Below are 23,715 nucleotides of genomic sequence, written 5' to 3' on the forward strand. Positions count from 1 at the left end.
TAGAAAGTCAATGCTTGATCATAAAAATATGTTTCTGAGTAATTTTGCTAGTAGTGATGATGTCCAGATCCCAATGATAAGTATCATGAACTGCTGCTGACTTATTCAGCTCAAGAACCTTTCATTTCATGTCTCTGAGCTTCCTCATAGCACATAAGACAGCATATAGCCTGTTCCACTTTGTATACCATCATTAATTAAAGCACACATGTCTGCCATCACTGAGGTCTTTACACTTCACACCTTCAATGAAAGCACATTGATCTCATTGTCATGGGCAGCTTTCCAGGTTTTCTAGCTCTTATACCTGTGAATACTCCGTCTCCCTTGTCCACTGTCATCATGAATACCTTTACTTGAACACTATAACAAAAACCTGAATTTCAATTGCTGAATAAGAGAAAAAAATATTATGACCTAGTAATAATTCTTTACCAGAGTTATTATAATACATAAGGTCAACCCTGATTATGGGTTTGTTAGTTCTGTGTTTTGCATTTACTAAGATGGTGAATAAAAACATCATTTCTGTGTCTGTACATAGCCACTCGTGTATGCACTGAATGTTTTCTTGCAAGTCTTGCTTGTCTAAAAAATTTTTTATCTTTTGCAAATAAAATTCCAAAGGAAGAAACACTTAACAAAGAAGTTTTCTTTCATAAATGTTATGATTTGAGTATAGCAAGCCATATTGAATTCATTGGGTTTTTGGTAATAGATTTCATAATACATCATAAATGTAAGTAATATGATGACTAATGGGTCAAGTAAAGTTGGAACATTTTAAATGCGAAAAGAACTGGAACAGTTCTCAGGAAACTTTTCCAGTTGATGTTTGGTCCCCCACAAGGTGTGCATTAACATAAACTTATGGGAATCACCTCTGGGGCTTGAATTCTCTCTCTGATTTCATTACAATGTGATACTTTTCCTTTCACTATTAAGTCATCCTCTAAGATGATAGGAGCATAAAATAAGTATAATTTATTTGCATTTGTCTAATCTTTTAACTCAATAGTCATTCCATCATTCTGTTTCCTGGTAGCTGTTCAGAAAGTTTTGAAGGGTAATTAGGATCTAATAATTGTCAGGCATGGGTTTACTTAAAGATACAGAATATGTTCTGAAAATGGTGAGAAATTAGATCTGGCAGAAAAATAGATGACTCAGCTGAGAGATTCTCTATTACTGCATATTCCTAAAATCAAAACTTTGAAAATAATCCATTTATTAAAGTTCAATGAGGATTATAACAAAATTCTAAACTCTTAAACATAAGTATCCGATAATAATTGGAATAAAATTTATAGTAATAGTCTGTGCCTGGTTCCCTATCCAGTTATATTTCCAGTTCCTGTAAAACATTATTTTTTATAGCTCCCACTGGGTCTCTGTTGAATAAAACTGTTCTAGTCCATTTCTTTAATGTTGTATCTTAATGATCAGATTAATATTTTTATCAGTTTTTTAAAAGTATCAAAAAACAAAATGTGGATTGCTCAATTTTTACTTTTATTTTTTAAGTTAAAAAATACCAGACACTATTTTTGCATATTTTTTCTGTTTGTAAAAATAATCTTCCTGTCATTATTAGACTGAAAATATTTGCAATGAAGACTAATTTTCTACCAAAAAACTGGCTAGATCAAGGATGTGAAAGTTCAGAGAAACATGTTGATGTACTTTATGCAACAATAAACGGTGCTGTTTCAGTTGTGATGGTTCTCATTCTGGTGCGTGCCTCCTGTCTTTTGGTGGACCTGGTACTTTTGAAAGTAATACCTAGTATTACAATATAGCCTAATTGCAACTCTGCTTTTTTGGTTCTTGGCCTATCATCTTTTCCAACTTGCCCAAATGGGACTGCCCTAGCCACTCTGTTCACACATTGCACAGAATGTGTTTTGCAAGAAATGTAGCTCAGTGCTGTCTCTATGTGGTTCAGTCCCTCCAGGGTGAGGGACTTTGTGGCCTACTAACGTACGTCTTATACAGAGGTTGCACTGTATGCCCTGTATGGAAACAAATATACAAAAAACATTTGAAAAGTGAATTACTTAAATGTCTTAAATAACAATTTGTTTCTTATTAAACCTTAACAGAATCATGTGAGTCTAGGAGTTTGAGGCTGCAGTGAGCTAGGATAGTGCCACCGCACTCCAGCCTAGGCAACAGACCAAGACCCTGTCTTGAAAAATAAATAAATAAGTTAACATAGCAACTGTTTGGGAATACATATAGCTCTGCTAGATTTTCAAACGTTCTAAAAACTTTCATCAACTACTGCTCAGTGACTGAGAGGTTGCATTTGTAATCCTAAATTACTAAATTTAAGGTAATCAAAAGAACGAAATTTCGATACATAAATAACACTTTTGACATAGCCTTATAGGAAAGATAGATCGAGTGACCAAGTGTCCAAATAAGTAACCCTCCACTACCAATCCACTGGTCTGAGAAAGGGTCATCCAGAAACCAGCACCACAAAAAGTTAACATTAAAAATTCACTGTTCAAATTCACAAAACAAAATAAACCTATAAAAGATTTAAATAATGAAACTTTTCAAATGATGTTTTTTAAATCATCCTGCAGCATTTTTGTGCTGCTGAAGTTATTAAAATTTAAAATCACACTGAGACTTTTGGGACAAACTATGAGAGAGAGAGATCCAAGATTGCTTCAGATTTTTCCTAAAATATTTAGTGCTGTCGAAGCATGGTGGCTCACACTTTAATCCCAGCAGTTTGGGAGGCCAAGACAGGTGGATTGCTTGAGACCAGGAGTTTGAGACCAACCTAACCAACATGGCAAAACCCCATTCTACTAAAGATACAAAAAAATTAGCCTTCAGGAGCTCTTTTAGGGTAGGCCTGGTGGTGACAAAATCTCTCAGCATTTGCTTGTCTGTAAAGTATGTTATTTCTCCTTCACTTATGAAGCTTAGTTTGGCTGGATATGAAATTCTGGGTTGAAAATTCTTTTCTTTAAGAATGTTGAATATTGGCCCCCACTCTCTTCTGGCTTGTAGAGTTTCTGCCGAGAGATCCGCTGTTAGTCTGATGGGCTTCCCTTTGAGGGTAACCCGACCTTTCTCTCTGGCTGCCCTTAACATTTTTTCCTTCATTTCAACTTTGGTGAATCTGACAATTATGTGTCTTGGAGTTGCTCTTCTCGAGGAGTATCTTTGTGGCGTTCTCTGTATTTCCTGAATCTGAATGTTGGCCTGCCTTGCTAGATTGGGGAAGTTCTCCTGGATAATATCCTGCAGAGTGTTTTCCAAGTTGGTTCCATTCTCCCCGTCACTTTCAGGTACACCAATCAGACGTAGATTTGGTCTTTTCACATAGTCCCATATTTCTTGGAGGCTTTGCTCATTTCTTTCTATTCTTTTTTCTCTAAACTTCCCTTCTCTCTTCATTTCATTCATTTCATCTTCCATCGCTGATACTCTTTCTTCCATTTGATCGCATCAGCTTCTGAGGCTTCTGCATTCTTCACGTAGTTCTCGAGCCTTGGTTTTCAGCTCCTTCAGCTCCTTTAAGCACTTCTCTGTATTGATTATTCTAGTTATACATTCTTCTAAATTTTTTTCAAAGTTTTCAACTTCTTTGCCTTTGGTTTGAATATCCTCCCGTAGCTCGGAGTAATTTGATCGTCTGAAGCCTTCTTCTCTCAGCTCGTCAAAGTCATTCTCCATCCAGCTTTGTTCCATTGCTGGTGAGGAACTGCGTTCCCTTGGAGAAGGAGAGGTGCTCTGCTTTTTAGAGTTTCCAGTTTTTCTGCTCTGTTTTTACCCAATCTTTGTGGTTTTATCTACTTTTGGTCTTTGATGATGGTGATGTACAGATGGGTTTTTGGTGTGGATGTCCTTTCTGTTTGTTAGTTTTCCTTCTAACAGACAGGACCCTCAGCTGCAGGTCTGTGTGAGGTGTCAGTCTGCCCCTGCTGGGGGGTGCCTCCCAGTTAGGCTGCTCGGGGGTCAGGGGTCAGGGACCCACTTGAGGAGGCAGTCTGCCCGTACCAGCCGCTGCAAAATCATGCCAAAATGTAAAGACCATCGAGACTAGGAAGAGACTGCATCAACTAACGAGCAAAATAACCAGCTAACATCATAATGACAGGATCAAATTCACACATAACAATATTAACTTTAAATGTAAATGGACTAAATGCTCCAATCAAAAGACACAGACTGGCAAATTGGATAAAGAGTCAAGACCCATCAGTGTGCTGTATTCAGGAAACCCATCTCACGTGCAGAGACACACATAGGCTCAAAATAAAAGGATGGAGGAAGATCTACCAAGCAAATGGAAAGCAAAAAAAGGCAGGGGTTGCAATCCTAGTCTCTGATAAAATAGACTTTAAACCAACAAAGATCAAAAGAGACAAAGAAGGCCATTACATAATGGTAAAGGGATCAATTCAACAAGAAGAGCTAACTATCCTAAATATATATGCACCCAATACAGGAGCACCCAGATTCATAAAGCAAGTCCTTAGAGACCTACAAAGAGACTTAGACTCCCACACATTAATAATGGGAGACTTTAACACCCCACTGTCAACATTAGACAGATCAGTGAGACAGAAAGTCAACAAGGATACCCAGGAATTGAACTCAGCTCTACACCAAGTGGACCTAATAGACATCTACAGAACTCTCCACGCCAAATCAACAGAATATACATTTTTTTCAGCACCACACCACACTTATTCCAAAATTGACCACATACTTGGAAGTAAAGTTCTCCTCAGCAAATGTAAAAGAACAGAAATTATAACAAACTATCTTTCAGATCACAGTGCAATCAAGCTAGAACTCAGGATTAAGAATCTCACTCAAAACTGCTCAACTACATGGAAACTGAACAACCTGCTCCTGAATGACTACTGGGTACATACCGAAATGAAGGCAGAAATAAAGATGTTCTTTGAAACCAACGAGAACCAAGACACAACATACCAGAATCTCTGGGATGCATTCAAAGCAGTGTGTAGAGGGAAATTTATAGCACTAAATGCCCACAAGAGAAAGCAGGAAAGATCCAAAATGGACACCCTAACATCACAATTAAAAGAACTAGAAAAGCAAGAGCAAACACATTCAAAAGCTAGCAGAAGGCAAGAAATAACTAAAATCAGAGCAGAACTGAAGGAAATAGGGACACAAAAAACTCTTCAAAAAATTAATGAATCCAGGAGCTGGTTTTCTGAAAGGATCAACAAAATTGATAGACCGCTAGCAAGACTAATAAAGAAAAAAGAGAGAAGAATCAAATAGATGCAATAAAAAATGATAAAGGGGATATCACCACCGATCCCACAGAAATACAAACTACCATCACAGAATATTACAAACACCTCTATGCAAATAAACTAGAAAATCTAGAAGAAATGGATAAATTCCTCAACATATACACTCTCCCAAGACTAAATCAGGAAGAAGTTGAATCTCTGAATAGACCAATAACACGAGCTGAAATTGTGGCAATAATCAATAGCTTACCAACCAAAAAGAGTCCGGGATGAGATGGATTCACAGCCGAATTCTACCAGAGGTACAAGGAGGAGCTGGTACCATTCCTTCTGAAACTCTTCCAATCAATAGAAAAAGAGGGAATCCTCCCTAACTCATTTTATGAGGCCAGCATCATCCTCATACCAAAGCCGGGCAGAGACACAACCAAAAAAGAGAATTTTAGACCAATATCCTTGATGAACATTGATGCAAAAATCCTCAATAAAATACTGGCAAACCAAATCCAGCAGCACATCAAAAAGCTTATGCACCATGATCAAGTGGGCTTCATCCCTGGGATGGAAGGGTGGTTCAATATATGCAAATCAATAAATGTAATCCAGCATATAAACAGAACCAAAGACAAAAACCACATGATTATCTCAATAGATGCAGAAAAGGCCTTTGACAAAATTCAACAACCCTTCATGCTAAAAACTCTCAATAAATTAGGTATTGATGGGACGTATCGCAAAATAATAAGGGCTATCTATGACAAACCCACACCCAATATCATACTGAATGGGCAAAAACTGGAAGCATTCCCTTTGAAAACTGGCAGAAGACAGGGATGCCCTCTCTCACCACTCCTATTCAACATAGTGTTGGAAGTTCTGGCCAGGGCAATTAGGCAGGAGAAGGAAATAAAGGGTATTCGATTAGGAAAAGAGGAAGTCAAATTGTCCCTCTTTGCAGATGACATGATGGTATATCTAGAAAACCCCATTGTCTCAGCCCCAAATCTCCTTAAGCTGATAAGCAACTTCAGCAAAGTCTCAGGATACAAAATCAATGTACAAAAATCACAAGCATTCTTATACACCAACAACAGACAAACAGAGAGCCAAATCATGAGTGAACTCCCATTCACAATTGCTTCAAAGAGAATAAAATACCTAGGAATCCAACTTACAAGGGACGTGAAGGACCTCTTCAAGGAGAACTACAAACCACTGCTCAATGAAATAAAAGAGGATACAAACAAATGGAAGAACATTCCATGCTCATGGGTAGGAAGAATCAATATAGTGAAAATGGCCATACTGCCCAAGGTAATTTACAGATTCAGTGACATCCCCATCAAGCTACCAATGACTTTCTTCACAGAATTGGAAAAAACTACTTTAAACTTCATATGGAACCAAAAAAGAGCCCGCATCGCCAAGTCAATCCTAAGCCAAAAGAACAAAGCTGGAGGCATCACACTACCTGACTTCAAACTATACTACAAGGCTACAGTAACCAAAACAGCATGGTACTGGTACCAAAACAGAGATATAGATCAATGGAACAGAACAGAGCCCTCAGAAATAACGCCGCATATCTACAACTATCTGATCTTTGACAAACCTGAGAAAAACAAGCAATGGGGAAAGGATTCCCTATTTAATAAATGGTGCTGGGAAAACTGGCTAGCCATATGTAGAAAGCTGAAACTGGATCCCTTCCTTACACCTTATACAAAAATCAATTCAAGATGGATTAAAGACTTAAACGTTAGACCTAAAACCATAAAAACCCTAGAAGAAAACCTAGGCATTACCCTTCAGGACATAGGCATGGGCAAGGACTTCATGTCTAAAACACCAAAAGCAATGGCAACAAAAGCCAAAATTGACAAATGGGATCTAATTAAACTCAAGAGCTTCTGCACAGCAAAAGAAACTACCATCAGAGTGAACAGGCAACCTACAAAATGGGAGAAAATTTTCGCAACCTACTCATCTGACAAAGGGCTAATATCCAGAATCTACAATGAACTCAAACAAATTTACAAGAAAAATACAAACAACCCCATCAAAAAGTGGGCAAAGGACATGAACAGACACTTCTCAAAAGAAGACATTTATGCAGCCAAAAAACACATGAAAAAATGCTCACCATCACTGGCCATCAGAGAAACGCAAATCAAAACCACAGTGAGATACCATCTCACACCAGTTAGAATGACAATCATTAAAAAATCAGGAAACAACAGGTGCTGGAGAGGATGTGGAGAAATAGGAACACTTTTACACTGTTGGTGGGACTGTAAACTAGTTCAACCCTTGTGGAAGTCAGTGTGGTGATTCCTCAGGGATCTAGAACTAGAAATTCCATTTGACCCAGCCATCTCATTACTGGGTATATACCCAAAGGACTGTAAATCATGCTGCTATAAAGACACATGCACACGTATGTTTATTGCGGCATTATTCACAATAGTAAAGACTTGGAACCGACCCAAATGTCCAACAGTGATAGACTGGATTAAGAAAATGTGGCACATATACACCATGGAATACTATGCAGCCATAAAAAATGATGAGTTCATGTCCTTTGTAGGGACATGGATGAAATTGGAAATCATCATTCTCAGTAAACTATCGCAAGAACAAAAAACCAAACACCGCATATTCTCACTCATAGGTGGGAATTGAACAATGAGAACACATGGACACAGGAAGGGGAACATCACACTCTGGGGACTGTTGTGGGGTGGGGGGAGGGGGGAGGGATAGCATTGGGAGATATACCTAAAGTATAATAAGAATAAATAAATAAATAAATAAATAAATAAATAAATAAATAAATAAAAAATTAGCCAGGCATGGTGCTGCATGCATGTAATCCCAGCTTCTGGGATTTAAAAATTAGGCTATCTAAAAATTAGATTATGTTCTCATTGCTGAGTTATAATACTTTTTAATGTTTTTTTGATATAAGTCTTTTGTCAGATAAGTAATTTGCAGATATTTTCTCCCAGTACATAACTTCTCTTCTCATTCTCTTAACACTACCCTTTACAGAAGAAAAGTTTTTAATTTGATGAAGACCAACTTATAAATTTTTAAAATATGCCTTTTTTGGTATCATGTATAAGAGACTCAGTACAGAGTCTGTCTGTACTGAGCTGCCTGGAGCTGGGGCTAGGGAAGGTAACACCAGCATTGTGGTGGCCACTGTGCTGAGTCATACCTGAAGCCGGCACAGCACTGGGCCTCACCCAAGGCCCATGATAACCCCTGCCTGGCTATCCGCCTGTGTTCACTCAAGGTCCTAGGGCTCTATAACCTGCCAGGCTTGTGTCCCTCCCTATACGGCACTGAAATTTCTCTTGTCCCAGGTACGTCCAGAGATGCTGTCCAGGAGCCAGGGCCTGGAGTCAGAAACCTTAGGAATCTGCTTGGTGCTCCATTCTACTGAGAATGAGCTGGCACCCAAGCCACAACTCTAGGACTTGAAGATTTTCTCCTATGTTTTCTTCTTTGAAGACTTTCTAATTTTACATTTTATATTTAAGTCCAGGATTCATTTTGAGTTAATTTTTATATACAATATGAAGTTGAGTTGAAGGTACCTTTTTTTGTATACAGATATTCAACACCATCTGTAAACTACCTTTCTTCATTGAACTGTCTTTGCACCTATTTTAAAAATCAACTAATAATTCTTTGGACCCTATTTCTGGACTCTGTTCTTTTCCACTAAGCTACATATACCTTCTCCAAAACTACACTGTCTTGATTTTAATAGCTGATAGTAAGTCTTAAAATCAGGTAGTTTGCGACCTCCAATGTTGTTATTCTTTCTCAAAAATGTTTTGGTTATTCTTGGTCCTTTGCTTTACTATGTAAATTTTAGAATCAGCTTTTCTATATTTAAAATAAATATTTCTGGGATTATTATTGGAATTCTGTGAAATCTATAGATCTGGGAGAAACTGATATATTTACTATGTTGTGTGCCTTCGAATTCATGAATATGGTATGTGTATGGTATGTCTCTCTATTTATGTTGGTCTTTTAAAATTTATTATCAGCATTTTGTAGTTTTCAGCATACAGATCCTATGACCATTTGATTAGATTTATACCTGTGTTCCTTTTATTTGGATATGTTATAAATACTATGTTTTATTTTAAGGCTTTTTTGTTTTCCACTTGCATATTGTTAGTTTATAGAAACTCAATTGATTTTTGTGTGATGATCTTGTATTCTAAAACTGTGCCAAACTCACTTATTAATTCTGGGAGCTTTTCTGTAGATTCTTATTGGGTTTTCTACATGGACAATTATGTCATCTGCAAATGGGCATTGTTTTCTTTGTTATTTATGCCCTTTTATCTTGCCTTGTTGCACTATCTATGATTTCCAATACTACGTTGAGTATAAGTAATAAGAATGGACATCCTTGCCTTGTTTCTGTTCTTAGGGGGAAAGCATTCATTTCATCATAATTATGATGTTAGCTGTAGGCTTTTCATATATAGCCTTCATCAGGTTAAGTTTCCCTCTACCGATAGTTTGCCTAGAGTTATTATAAATTGATATTGAATTTTTCAAAAATGTTTTCTGCATCAATTGATACTATCTTTGTTATTGTTGTAAACTGTTAATATTTTTACATTGATTGATCAAGGCTTATAGTCTTAGGACAACCCCTATTTTAGTTGTGGTACATTATTAGTTCTATATGCTGATGGGTTTGATTTGCTACATTTTTTGAGGATTTTTATGTTTCTTCTTGAGGAATATGCATGTATATTGTTTTTTATACTTTCTCCATCTACTTTTGGTATCAGTAATGATGGTCTCATAAAATGAATTAAGAAGTATTCTCTTCTATTTCCTGGAGGACAGGGGAATGAAGAAAAGAAAGAAGGAAAACAATAGATTTCCCTAGTCCCTCTGAGCATTAAGAGACTCCTTCACACTCCTTGAAGCCAGAAATAGAGGGCTTCTCCTTGTACTCTCTCTGTCTCCACATGATATCCACTTCTGGGCTTTGGGCTGCCATTAGTCTAGGATAAGGGGGTAGGGGAGGAAAAATTAGAAACTCATCACCATTTTGGTAGTATTTTGAATTCTAGTCTTCTTCCTCAGTCTACCTGTTACCATATACTTTTCAGAATTCTCAAATAACTGCTCTGTGTAGGTTTTATAGCTGGTTTATTGCTAGATTTTGTAACTGCATTCAGTGGAAGAGACAGGTTCCATCATTCCTATAACTCTGAAATAATTTTTAAAAAGAAGGAGTAGGCAACTAACATCATTAGATGTTTATTTGTTTTTTGTGTTTTTTGTTTGTTTGTTTTTTGTTTTGAGACAGAGTCTCACTCTGTTGCCCAGGCTGGAGTGCAGTGGCACGATCTCGGCTTACTGCAACCTTCACCTCCCAGGTTCAAGCAATTCTCTGCCTCAGCCTCCCAAGTAGCTGAGATTACGGGCACCTGCCACCACACCTGGCTAATTTTTTGTATTTTTAGTAGAGATGGGGTTTCCCCATCTTGGCCAGGCTGGTCTTGGACTCCTGACCTTGTGATCCACCCGCCTCGGCCTACCAAAGTGCTGGCATTACAGGTGTGAGCTACCATGCCTGGCCCCATTAGGTGTTTTTAAGATATATTAGATATTTTTCATTAGGGGAAGAGATAAACAAAACTTCAATAAATATACCTAGATCTTGAAACTTCATTTTAATTGCTTTTGAAACTGGAAATGCCATGTGGGCAAATGTGCATATGGAATTTGTATTAGTTTTCTATTGATGCATAACAAATTACAACAAATGTAGCAACACAAATTTATCATCTCACAATTCTATGGTTAGAAGTCTAGGTGAGTTCAGCTGGTTCTCTCTTCAGGGTCTCACAAAGCCAAAATCAGACTGTCAGTTGGCCTGGGTTCTAATCTGGAGGCTCCTGGAAAGAATCTACTTTCAAACTTATTCCAACTATTCACATAATCTAGTTCCTTGTGGCTTTAATACTGAGGTCTCCAGTTCCTTATTAGCTGTTGTCCAAGGGTTGCCTTAAGCCCTAGGGACCACCCATTCATTCTCATTCTCTCCTCTGATTGTGTATTTTCAAACTCACTAATTCTGTCTTCAGCTTGATCAATTCTGCTGTTAAGAGACTCTGATGCATTCTTCAGTATGTCAGTTGCATTTTTCAACTCCAGAATTTTTGCTTATTTTAAATTATTTCAATCCCTTTGTTACATTTATCTGATAGGATTCTGAATTCCTTCTCTGCATTGTTTTGAATTTTGCTGAGTTTCCTCAAAACAACTATTTTGAATTCTCTGTCTGAAAGAAAGGTCACATATCTCTGTCTCTCCAGGATTGGTCTCTGGTACCTTAGTTTGTTTGGTGAGGTCATGTTTTCCTGGATGGTTTTCATGCTTGTGGATGTTCATCAGTGTCTGGGCATTGGATAATTAGGTATTTATTATAGTCTTCATGGTCTGGGCTTGTTTGTACCTGTCTTTCTTAGGAAGGCTTTCCAGGTATACGAAGAGACTTGGGTGTTGTGATCTAAGTTTTTGGTCACTGCAGCCATATCTGCATTAGGGGGCACCCTAAGCCCAGTAACTCTGTGGCTCTTGCAGACTCACAGTGGTGCCACCTTGGTGGTCTTGGATAAGATCCAGAAGAATTCTTTGGATTACCAGGCAGAGACTCTTGTTTTCTTCCCTTACTTTCTCCCAAACAAACAGAGTCTCTCTGTACTGAGCTGCCTGGAGCTGGGGCTAGGGAAGGTAACACAAGCACTGTGGCCACCACAATGCTGGTGGCCACTGTGCTGAGTCATACCTGAAGCCAGCACAGCACTGGGCCTCACCCAAGGCTCATGATAACCCCTGCTTGGCTATCCGCCTGTGTTCACTCAAGGTCCTAGGGCTCTATAACCTGCCAGGCTTGTGTCCTTCCCTACAGGGCAGTGAAATTTCTCTTCCCTACAGGGCAGTGAAATTTCTCTTGTCCCAGGTACATCCAGAGATGCTGTCCAGGAGCCAGGGCCTGGAGTCAGAAACCGTAAGCATTTACTTGGTGCTCCATTCTACTGAGAATGAGCAGGCACCCAAGCCACACACAAGAAAAAGTCCTTCCCACTCTTCCCTCCGCTTTCCACAAGCAGTGGAGTCTCTCCCCATGGCCACCACCATCCCAGGCCTGCAGCGAGTGCTACATGGCTACCACAGATGTTCCCACAAGGCCCAAAGGCTCTTCAGTCAACTTGTGGTGAATGCTGCCAGGCCTGAGACTCTCCTCAAGGCAGTGAGCTCCCGTCTGGCCCAGGGCAGCCCAGAAATGAAATGCCATCCAAGAACCAAGGCCTGGAATTGGGAATCCCAAGAACCCACTTGGTGCTCTTTCCCATGGTGGGCTAGCTGGTACCTAAGCTGCAAGACAAACTACCTTTACTTTTCTGTCTCCTTTTCTCAAGCAGGAATCCCTCCCTATAGCCATCACAGCTGGGAATGTGCTGGGTCACAGCTCAAACCAGCATATCTTTGAGTGTCTCACCCAGGGCCCATGGTGAGTATTGCCTGGGTGCTGCTGCTAATTATTTAAGGCCTAGTGGCTCTTCAGTCAGCAGGTGATGAATCCTGCAAGGACTGGGTCCTTCTCTTCAAGGCACGGTTCCCTTCTGGCCCAAGTTGTGTCTACAAATGTCATTTGGGAGCTAGGGACTGGAATGGAGGCCTCAGGACTCTGCCTGGTGCCTTATCCTGCTGTGGCTGAGCTGGTATCCAAGCTGCAAGACAAAATCCCCTTTACTCTCCCTCTCCTCTCCCAGAGCTGTGAGCTGTGCTGCCTGGATTGGAGGAGGGGTGGCACAAGCACTCCCTTAGCTGCCCCATCTGGTGTCTGACTGGATTGCATGCCCCCCAAGTTCACTGGCTCCTAGCCCAGCACAGAACCAGGACTTACCCCAGAATTGCAGTTCTTGTGGCCTAGACTGCCTTTCAGGTTTATTTAGGATCCCAGAGCACTTTAGCCTGCAGTGGCAAGGCTTGTCAGAACTCAGGTTCTGCCCACAGGATGGTTCTCCTGTGGCTAGGGATGGTCTAAATACTCCCTCTGTGGGTACCAGCTGAGCTCTGCCTGGTATTGATTTCCACTGTAACAGGGCAACATGAGTTCCAATGCCAAGTCCCACAATCACTACGCTCTCCCGCCCGCAAATGCACAGATTCTCTCTCTGTGCCACACAGCCACCCTTGGGGGGATGGAAGAGGGTTGGCATCAGCAGTTCAAGACCGTCTTTCCTACCCTCTTCAGTACCTCTTTCAGTGATACAAAGTTAAAAACAGGTACTGTGATTGCTTACCTGATTTTTGGTTCTTATTAAGTTCCTTTTTTTTATGGATAATTGTTCATTTTGGTGTTGCTGTGAGCAGGATGATTGGTGGAGGCTTCTATTCAGCTGTCTTGCTCTGCCTCCCTCTTGGCCTAGCCTTGTGAATCAACTTCTTGGAGAAAATGCGGAAGCAGTATCCCAGTGATTAAACTGGCAAAGAAAGGGTACATTAGATAAAGGGAACAATATGAACAAGGCCTAGTGATATAACAGCATGGGTTGGGGGAAGTGGGCTCTGCAAACTCAGATATTATAAGGAAAGGCAAGAACTCTTTCTTGCTTGCTTGCTTGCTTTTTTTTTTTTTTTAATCTGAGGAGCTTGGTCTTTTGTTTCTTAGGTAAGGAGGAGCCAATAAAGAGTTTTAAACAGGAGTGAGCCACTCAGGATTGCATTTAAAACAAATTATTTGGAAATTACTCTGTGGAGACTAGATTAAATCTAAAGACAATTGGTCTAGACAGGGGAACCATTTAGGAGGCTTTATAATAACTGAACGATATCAAAAACATGGTGGAGGAAAATAGGGACTGGATGGAATGCTGGAGAGAAGGGGATTGGAATCAAGCAATGTTTTGGAACTAAAATTGACAGAACTTAATCAGTTTTTGGCTTGGGACCAGATAAAGAGGGAATGAAATGAGGAGTCAAAAAGTCAGATTTCTGACTAAAGCCACTTGGTGGATTATAAAACCATTAACTAAGACAGGGAATACAGCATGTCTGAGAGGAGTTAATGGATTGCTTGGATAAATTAATTTGATGAGCCTGTGAGAGTTCAGGAGAAAATGGCGACAGACTTGCATTCATTCATATTTTCTTCATTACATCATTAAACATTGTGGGGCCATAGGCTTTTGGCCCCCTAAAGGTTATCTGAAAATCACTGACATGTGGCAGATTGATTAATAGAAAAGCCATACAAATGTATGTAATGTATATACATGGGAGCCTTCAGCGTGAACATCCAGCATCCCAACAAGGTACAGAAGCTTATATACCATCTCGAGGTCACAGAAAGAATGAGGCTTGGATCCTGGTAAAACAGGTTATGGGAAGGGATAGAACAGAAATTCTATTGAGGGGCAATAAATGATTACTAGGGAGAATGACTGGATCAGAGAACAGAGAATAACTTGTAAATAGTTATCTTTGTAACTTAAATGACCTTGGGACAGTCACTATCTTGAAAAAGGGACTGTTCAGGTGTGGTTACATTTTTGGTCTTCTTTCCTGTAAAGGATAATGAGATAATAAAGAGGGGAACAAGAACAATTGTTCTCCTTGGTGGGGCAGTTTCATCTTTATATAGATAGCAGAAATGTCTCTTCTAGTACTTGTTAATCTCTAAGAGTTTTTTTTTCTTTTATTATTATTATTATTATTATTATACTTTAGGTTTTATGGTACATGTGCACAATGTGCAGGTAAGTTACATATGTATACATGTGCCATGCTGGTGCGCTGCACCCACTAACTCATCATCTAGCATTAGGTATATCTCCCAATGCTATCCCTCCCCCCTCCCCCGACCCCACAACAGTCCCCGAAGTATGATGTTCCCCTTCCTGTGTCCATGTGTTCTCATTGTTCAATTCCCACCTATGAGTGAGAATATGCGGTGTTTGGTTTTTTGTTCTTGCGATAGTTTACTGAGAATGATGATTTCCAATTTCATCCATGTCCCTACAAAGGACATGAACTCATCATTTTTTATGGCTGCATAGTATTCCATGGTGTATATGTGCCACATTTTCTTAATCCAGTCTATCATTGTTGGACATTTGGGTTGGTTCCAAGTCTTTGCTATTGTGAATAATGCCACAATAAACATACGTGTGCATGTGTCTTTATAGCAGCATGATTTATAGTCCTTTGGGTATATACCCAGTAATGGGATGGCTGAGTCAAATGGAATTTCTAGTTCTAGATCCCTGAGGAATCACCACACTGACTTCCACAAGGGTTGAACTAGTTTACAGTCCCACCAACAGTGTAAAAGTGTTCCTATTTCTCCACATCCTCTCCAGCACCTGTTGTTTCCTGACTTTTTAATGATTGCCATTCTAACTGGTGTGAGATGGTATCTCATTGTGGTTTTGATTTGCATTTCTCTGATGGCCAGTGATGGTGAGCATTTTTTCATGTGTTTTTTGGCTGCATAAATGTCTTCTTTTGAGAAGTGTCTGTTCATGTCCTTTGCCCACTTTTTGATGGGGTTGTTTGTTTTTTTCTTGTAAATTTGTTGGAGTTCACTGTAGATTCTGGATATTAGCCCTTTGTCAGATGAGTAGGTTGCGAAAATTTTCTCCCATTTTGTAGGTTGCCTGTTCACTCTGATGGTAGTTTCCTTTGCTGTGCAGAAGCTCTTTAGTTTAATTAGATCCCATTTGTCAATTTTGGCTTTTGTTGTCATTGCTTTTGGTGTTTTCGACATGAAGTCCTTGCCCATGCCTATGTCCTGAAGGGTAATGCCTAGGTTTTCTTCTAGGGTTTTTATGGTTTTAGGTCTAACATTTAAGTCTTTAATCCATCTTGAATTGATTTTTGTATAAGGTGTAAGGAAGGGATCCAGTTTCAGCTTTCTACATATGGCTAGCCAGTTTTCCCAGCACCATTTATTAAATAGGGAATCCTTTCCCCATTGCTTGTTTTTCTCAGGTTTGTCAAAGATCAGATAGTTGTAGATATGTGGCATTATTTCTGACGGCTCTGTTCTGTTCCATTGATCTATATCTCTGTTTTGGTACCAGTACCATGCTGTTTTGGTTACTGTAGCCTTGTAGTATAGTTTGAAGTCAGGTAGTGTGATGCCTCCAGCTTTGTTCTTTTGGCTTAGGATTGACTTGGCGATGCGGGCTCTTTTTTGGTTCCATATGAAGTTTAAAGTAGTTTTTTCCAATTCTGTGAAGAAAGGCATTGGTAGCTTGATGGGGATGGCATTGAATCTGTAAATTACCTTGGGAAGGATGGCCATTTTCATGATATTGATTCTTCCTACCCATGAGCATGGAATGTTTAATTTAAAATACTCATCACAACTGGGACCCATATTTTGAAATGAAATATTTTTACTTCCTTCAGCATTCAGTTAGTACTTCCTGTAGATCAAACAGTAGTTTAAGTATTTAGAATATTAAAATATAGGACATTCCAGGAGCTCACAGTTCACTGAACTATGACAGATACCTAAACAGGTAACTACAAAAATAATATCAATAGATGCCTGGTAATGGCAAAATGTACAGAATATTCTGAAAGTAATGATGAGAGGCACCTCACCCATCAACAAGGGTCAAGAAGGGTGTGTTGGCTAAAGTGGTCCAAGGTCTGAGTCTCAAAAATAAAGTTAGCGCTTGGCACAGTGGTGCACACCTGTAGTCCCAGCTAGTTTAGGAGGCTGAGGTGGGAGGATCACTTGAGCCTGGGAGTTTGAGGCCAACCTGGGCAACATAATGGGATCCAATCTATTGAAAAAAGAGAAAGACAAGTTAAGCAAGCAGCCAGAGTTATAAACAGTTTTTTTCTGTGTCCCTGGGACCACAATGGTGCCTGAGATATGAGGGTAGTAGTCAGCAGCTTCAGTATTTACCTCTCTATGGATGCTTTGCCAGTCTGCAGTCAGGGAAAATGGATCCCTTAGGTTCAGCAGTTGGTTTATGTGGATATTTGGTCAACCTCCTGGGTAGGTTACTAAATTGTTTCTACAGAATGAGTACTTCTGACCCTTCTTTAAGTTTCCATTTTATACACCCAAGAAAAAGACAGTTTCAGGATGGAACATCTGAGTCTTCTTTCTACTTTAGCTTTGTTTTGTTTTTGTTCTAATGATCATCCGTTAAAACTGCATTTTTTTATTGTTGTTAAAGGTATTATTTTCTGTGAGGCCATAGAATTTGGAAGCCCACATACAGGGATGCAGAGGCAAATGTGTGAGTCATTTTAGCCATCCAATTTATCTAAAATATTTTTCCCACCAGCCTCTTCCAGTACCCCAAATTCTACAAGTCAAAAATAAAAATAATGCCTTTCAACAAATGTTGCCAACATAACTAGATATCCACATATAAAAGAATGAAGTTGAACCCCTATCTCATACAGTATACACACAACACTAATTCAGGAAAGATCGTAGACTTACATTTAAGAGATAAAACTGTAAAACTCTTAAAAGAAGACATAGGTGTAAATCTTTGTGACTTTGGGTTAAACAATGGTTTCTTGGTATGACACCAAAAGCACAAGCAAAATAACAAACATATTGGACTTGGCAAAAATTAAACTGTTTTGTGCTATAAAAAAGTGAAGATAATCCACAGAATGGGAGAAAATATTTGCAAATCATATCTCTGATATGATATTTGCAAAGTATATATCTGATATGATATATCTGATATTTGCAAATCATGTATCTATATATATCAAATATAATAATCTTATATTTTGTATCCAAAATATAAAAAGAACTCCTACAATTCAATAATAAAAGGACAAATAACCGAATTTAAAAATGAGCAAAGGGTTTGAATAGCTATTTCTCCAAGAATATATACAGTCAATAAGCACATGAAAAAATACTAAACATCATTAGTAATTAGGGAAATACAAATCAAAATCACAATGGGATACTCCTTCACACTCACTAGGATAACTGCAGTCAAATATGTCTTAGCAGTTCCACTGCTACGTACATATTTCAGAAAATTAAAAAGCAAATTTTCACACACATATTCATAGCAGCATTATTCATCATTGCCAAAAAGTGGAAACAACCCAAATGTTTATTAACTGATAATGGATAAGCAGAATGTGGTATATGCTTATGTTGTAGTACTATTCAGCCACAAAATGGAATGAAGTATTGATAGATGTTTCAACATGGATGAACCTTGGAAGCATTATGCTATATGAAGGAAACCAGATACAAAAATCACATATTATATGATTCCATTTCTATGAAATGTCCTGAATAGGCAAATCTGTAGAGACAGAAAGAAAATTAGTGGTTTCTTGGGGCTGGAGGGGAGCATGAGTGAGGAGTGACTGCTAAATAGTATGGGATACTGTGTGTGTGTGTGTGTGTGTGTGTTGATTATAATGTTCTGGGATTAGACAGTGGTGATGGTTGCACAACCTTGTGTATACTAAAAACAATAAATTGTGTGCTATTGAAAGGTTATTTTTGTGGCATGTGAGTTATATGTCAATAAGGTGTTTTAAAAAACAATTCCTTTACATTAAGGTGTTTTTCCTGTTTAAAAACATGGGGAGAAAGGAACATTTTAGTATTGTGTACGGGTGACTCAAGTGTCTGACCCTTTCCAATGCACAACTAGCTGTAAACAAGACTCAGAGTTTTGCTAGGCCTGATAAGAAAATACAATGTCCCCACATGAAGGAGGGAACACTTACAAGGGATGGAACCCTGAGAGAGCCTGGGTATCCAGGAGCGAAGCCAAAGATCCTGACATCTGAGGAAGGTGAGAAGGGGCCTTGCTCATGAAGATATACAATATTAAGTATGAGTGAATGCTGTAATCAATCATGAAGCCTTGATGAGAACTTCTGGGTAGTCCACCCAGAAGTCCAACTTCTGCTTGTCTCACCTGTGCCAACATCCTGGGGTTGAGGAGTGGAGCAAATGTTCATTTGGCTGTTGCACTCTGGTCCACCCCATGTACCCTTCCTTCAGAGGCGATCACCGCAGCTGTTAGGCCTTGAGGCAGAAGTGCCCACGCATGGTGGCGAGAGTGCCATGGACCTCTGCCACAGTGGATTTTTGGTTGCGGGACCTCGGTGCCTTCCTGTGCACAGCTGGCACTCTTCATGCCCTGTCTCTGATGACTTGGTAGTACAGAAGTCCCTCAAGTCCTTCAAGGACAAGAACAAGAAGCTTGAGGAAGGCGGCCTGGTGTACACCCCCACCCCGCAGAGGTGGTGGTGAATAAGTCGCTCGGGCAGAGGGAGCTGGATGAGCTGAAGCACTACTGCCTTGGCTTCTGCCTGCTGTGGATCCATGCCAAGATCGTGGTGCTCATACTGTGGCACATCCTTTATAGCCACACCCTGACCAGGTAGGAGCGCAGGCAGTTTCTCCAGATCCGTGCCGACCTCCTCTGCTTGGTGCCATTCCTTGTGTTCACGGTTGTCCAATTCATGGAATTCCTGTCACGCGTGACCATGAAGCTCTTCCCCAACATGCCAGCATCCACATTTGAGACCCAGTCCATCAAGGAGGAGAGCCTGAAGAAGGAGCTTCGCGTCAACCTGGAGCTGGCAGAGTTCCTCCAGGGCACCATCGAGGAGAGGACCTTGAAGAACAAAGCAGCCAAGGGCAGTGCCACCAGACTTCTCCATTTTTCCAGAAGATCCGGGGGACGGGGGAGAGACCCAGCAATGAGGAAATCATGTGTTTTTCCAAATTATTTGAGAATGAGCTGACCCTGGACAACCTGTCACGCCACAGCTGGTGGCGCTGTGCAAGCTGCTGGAGCTGCAGTCCATTGGCATCAACAACTTCTGCACTTCCAGCTCACCGTGTGGCTGCGCTCCATAAAGGCCAATGATAAGCTGATTGCTGAGGAGGGGTGGACAACCTGAATGTCAAGGAGCTGCAGCCGGCTTGTGGGGAGTGAGGCATGCAGGCCCTCCGCGTCAGCTGAAGCAGTGTCTGGACCTGCACCTGCATCAGGAGATTCCCATATCGCTACTCATCCTGTCCCAGACAATGTACCTCCCAGAAACTCTCACCAGCTGACCAGCTCAAGTCCATACTGCAGACCCTCCCAGAGATTGTGGCAAAGAAAGAGCAGGTGAAAGTGGCTGAGGTGGAGGGTGAGCAAGTGGACAAGGCAAAGCTGGAGGTCACGCTGCAGGAGGAGGCAGCCATCCAGCAGGAGCACCGCAAGCAGCTGCAGAAGCGCTCGGAGGTGGAGAAGGATGTCCCACCCGAAGGTGTGGGAGCCACCCCTCGAAGCCAGGGGCCTAACCTCAGCCAGAAATGCCTGATGCAGTCCTGTGGTCAGAGACCCTGAAGGACACTGCCCCCTGCTAGAGAGCTTGAAGGAGGAGGAGATAACTAAGGAGGAAATCAACATCCTCAGCGATGCCTGCTCTAACCTGAAGGAGCAGAAGTCGCTCAACAAAGAGAAGGAGGAGCTGGAGCTGCTGAAGGAGGACATGTAGGACTACAGCGAGAACTTGCAAGAGATCAAGAAGGAACTCTCAAAGTCTGGTAGGTGAAGAAAAATATGTGAAATAATCTAAAGCCAGCAAGAGACTGACAAAGAGGGTGCAGCAGATGATCGGGCAGATCGAGGGCTTGATCTCACACCTGGAGATGGACCAGGGCCTGCAAGCTGGGCCCGGCCTAGGGCGCGCCCGTGGGGGAGAACGTCATCAGTGTCACTGAGCTCATCAGCACCGTGAAGCAAGTCAGGCATATTCCAGAAAGCAAGCTCACCAGCCTGGCCGCAGCACTGGATGAAGACAAGAATGGCAAGGTCAACATCAATGACCTCATCAACATGATTGAGTTTGTGGACAAAGATGTTCATGCCTCCGCCAGCCAGGTGGCCGAGATTGTAGTGACCTTGGAGAGAGAAGAGAAGATGGAGGAGAAGACCGAGAAGGTGGCCGCAGAGGTGAAGAGCTAGAGCTGCTGGCCTAGGCACCCGTCCTCCTGCTGCCCCACTGCCCTGGCAAGGGCCGTGAGAGCAATTGCTTTGAGGTGATTCTCAGTGGCTCATCTAATACATTGGCTGGAATGAATCAGAGACTTCCATAATCAAGTAAGTTTTAATTTTCATCATTCCATGGATATTCACTCAGTCTGGAATCCCAGAACCCCTCCACAGAATTGTGTTGGATCCACACTGTGGTGTGGTGCAGCTGCTGCAGCTGCCTGACTCCAGAGGCCACCGGGCCAGGCTAGGGCAGGAAGGTGCCCCCCTGTGTGTGCCCTCCCGTCTCAGCTGCCCTGCCCCCAGGGAAGAGAATGAGGACCACGCGGACTCTGCCCACACAAAGCTGTCAGCTGCGCCCACCCTCAGAGGTTCGTGAGACACAGCCTCCTCAGGGCTGAAGATGCCTCTGTTCATCTGTGAACCTTGATTTCTAGATATAGATGTCAATAGATCTCTCTTCCTGCACATGTAGAAAAATAATATTACATATGATTTATAACTTAATAATAATATGCCTAATAACTTTGCTAGTCCTAGCTTCATTTGGGATTATGTCTTCTGTTACATCCTCAGGCTGTCATGAAATGAGCACTTGTTAGGGTCAGTTAAGCTCAAACATTGTTCAATGCATGCATATGTAAGACACATTGTGCTAAGCACTGGGTTTTAAAGATGTGTGACATGCTCTGTCTTAATGATGTTTATAGTCTTATGTCTTATTAATAATAGAAATAGAAAGAGTGATTTTAGGTGAAATAAGAAGGTTAAAAACAATACAGCTAGTTTTTATGTCAGGTAAGTAAGAGACAAATAAGGACAACATCTGGTATATGGTACATATAAAATGGACTACAGATTTAAAGAAATCTCAGTCTACCAGTGTTACATTGGGCAAGGTATTTGAACTTTTATCAATGTAGAGTGTAGGGAAAGGTACAGGGACTCTTCTGGTTTGCAACAGGTCATAAGGGGGAAACAGACATTTTGTGCATAAACAATTAGAGAATGGTAGGGAAGGCTACTTCAGCCAGATACTTGGATAAATATTTATTAGTAATACCATTATTTGTGTCAAACATGGTTCTGGGAAAGTCCTTTTTTTTTTTTTTTTTTTTTTTTTGAAGAAAGGCCAGTTTCATATAGGTAACAAACTGGAAAACCTGCTTCATTTTGCCTTGGAGTGTAAGGGGCAGAGTGGAAATTGACAGCCTTGATATCCTTGTGTGGCCCTCGATGTATCAGGGCCACACATGTCACAAGGATTGGCCAGGAATGTAGGCATGTAAGTAGTCCAGGGAGAGTGCTCCTTCAAGTAACAACATGGAAAGAATCGTTAAGTGATGAGTAAGAGATATATCATGTTCAGGCATCCTAATGAGTCCATAATGTGGATCTTGGGACACTTTTATATAGGAGCTTGTCAGAGAAGTAAAGGCTTGTATTCAATAAGAAAGCTTCAATAATTGTTTTCTCTTTTTTACTTCTATAGCGGATGTCAATTTGGATATATCAAAGCCTTTGAAAGCAAACCTGAGTTTCACCAAACTGGATCAGATAAACCTTTTTTTAAAGAAGATAAAAAATGCACACAGTTCGGCACATAGTGAAGAGACTTCAGCCATGTCCAACACCATGGTGAATAAGGATGATCTTCCAGTCTCCAAATATTACCGTGGAAAGTTGTCTAAACCCAAAGTTCATGGTGATGGAGTGCAAAAGATTTCAGCTCAAGAAAACATGTGGAGAGCTGTTTCCTGCTTTCAAAAAATTTCTGTTCAAACTACTCAGATTGTGATCTCCATGGAAACTGTACCCCATACCAGCAAACCATGCCTGTTAGCATCTCTCTCAAACCTCAATGGAAGCCTTAGTGTCAAGGCAACACAAAAAGTACCTGGTAAGTCACAGAAAAGGAGAGGGGGGAGACAGAACAAGTAAGATGATTTGTTAACATCTGAAAATGCATTATTTTGAAGATTTATATTATGTAGAAGTTAAAAGTTGTAAAGGCCATTAGAGATGAGGACATTTCTGGTTTGTGACCTTATTTTTAGAGATAATTTTAGAACAAATCCTTTAAGTAATGTCTAAACAGAAATGTTCCTGTCCTCCTCTTGAGGCATGTTCTTCCAAGTATCTAAAACTGTTAATTCCTAAATTCCTTTTTACCTAAAACAGCTATAGTGGAACAACAGTATATCAAGTTTTGTGAACCATTAGAAGAGTGGTTCTCAAAGTGTGATCTCTGGACTAGCAGCATCAGCATCACCTGGGAAATTGTTACAAATGCAAATTCTCAGACCCCACCCATGACCTACTAAATGCAAAACTCTGGGCATGGAGCCCAGCAATCTGTGCTTCAGCAAGCCCTATAGGTGATT

At 40.6% G+C, this 23,715-nt stretch overlaps 1 protein-coding gene and 1 pseudogene across 22 annotated transcripts in view; both read left to right on the plus strand.

Annotated features, from left to right (window-relative positions):
* Positions 1 to 23,715, plus strand: part of VPS13B (vacuolar protein sorting 13 homolog B) — a 915,151-nt gene that overhangs the window by 712,254 nt on the left and 179,182 nt on the right. For all 22 annotated transcript variants that reach the window (XM_063669399.1, XM_054497603.2, XM_054497598.2 and 19 more), the window contains one exon: positions 22,824 to 23,231. In XM_063669399.1, the coding sequence (XP_063525469.1) occupies positions 22,824 to 23,231 (408 nt within the window). The remainder of the gene's footprint in view (positions 1 to 22,823; positions 23,232 to 23,715) is intronic.
* LOC129042878 (mitochondrial proton/calcium exchanger protein-like) lies at positions 12,286 to 21,304 on the plus strand (annotated as a pseudogene).

The sequence above is a fragment of the Pongo pygmaeus genome, chromosome 7 (genome assembly GCF_028885625.2).
Source record: "Pongo pygmaeus isolate AG05252 chromosome 7, NHGRI_mPonPyg2-v2.0_pri, whole genome shotgun sequence".
NCBI classification, from domain to species: Eukaryota; Metazoa; Chordata; class Mammalia; order Primates; family Hominidae; genus Pongo; species Pongo pygmaeus.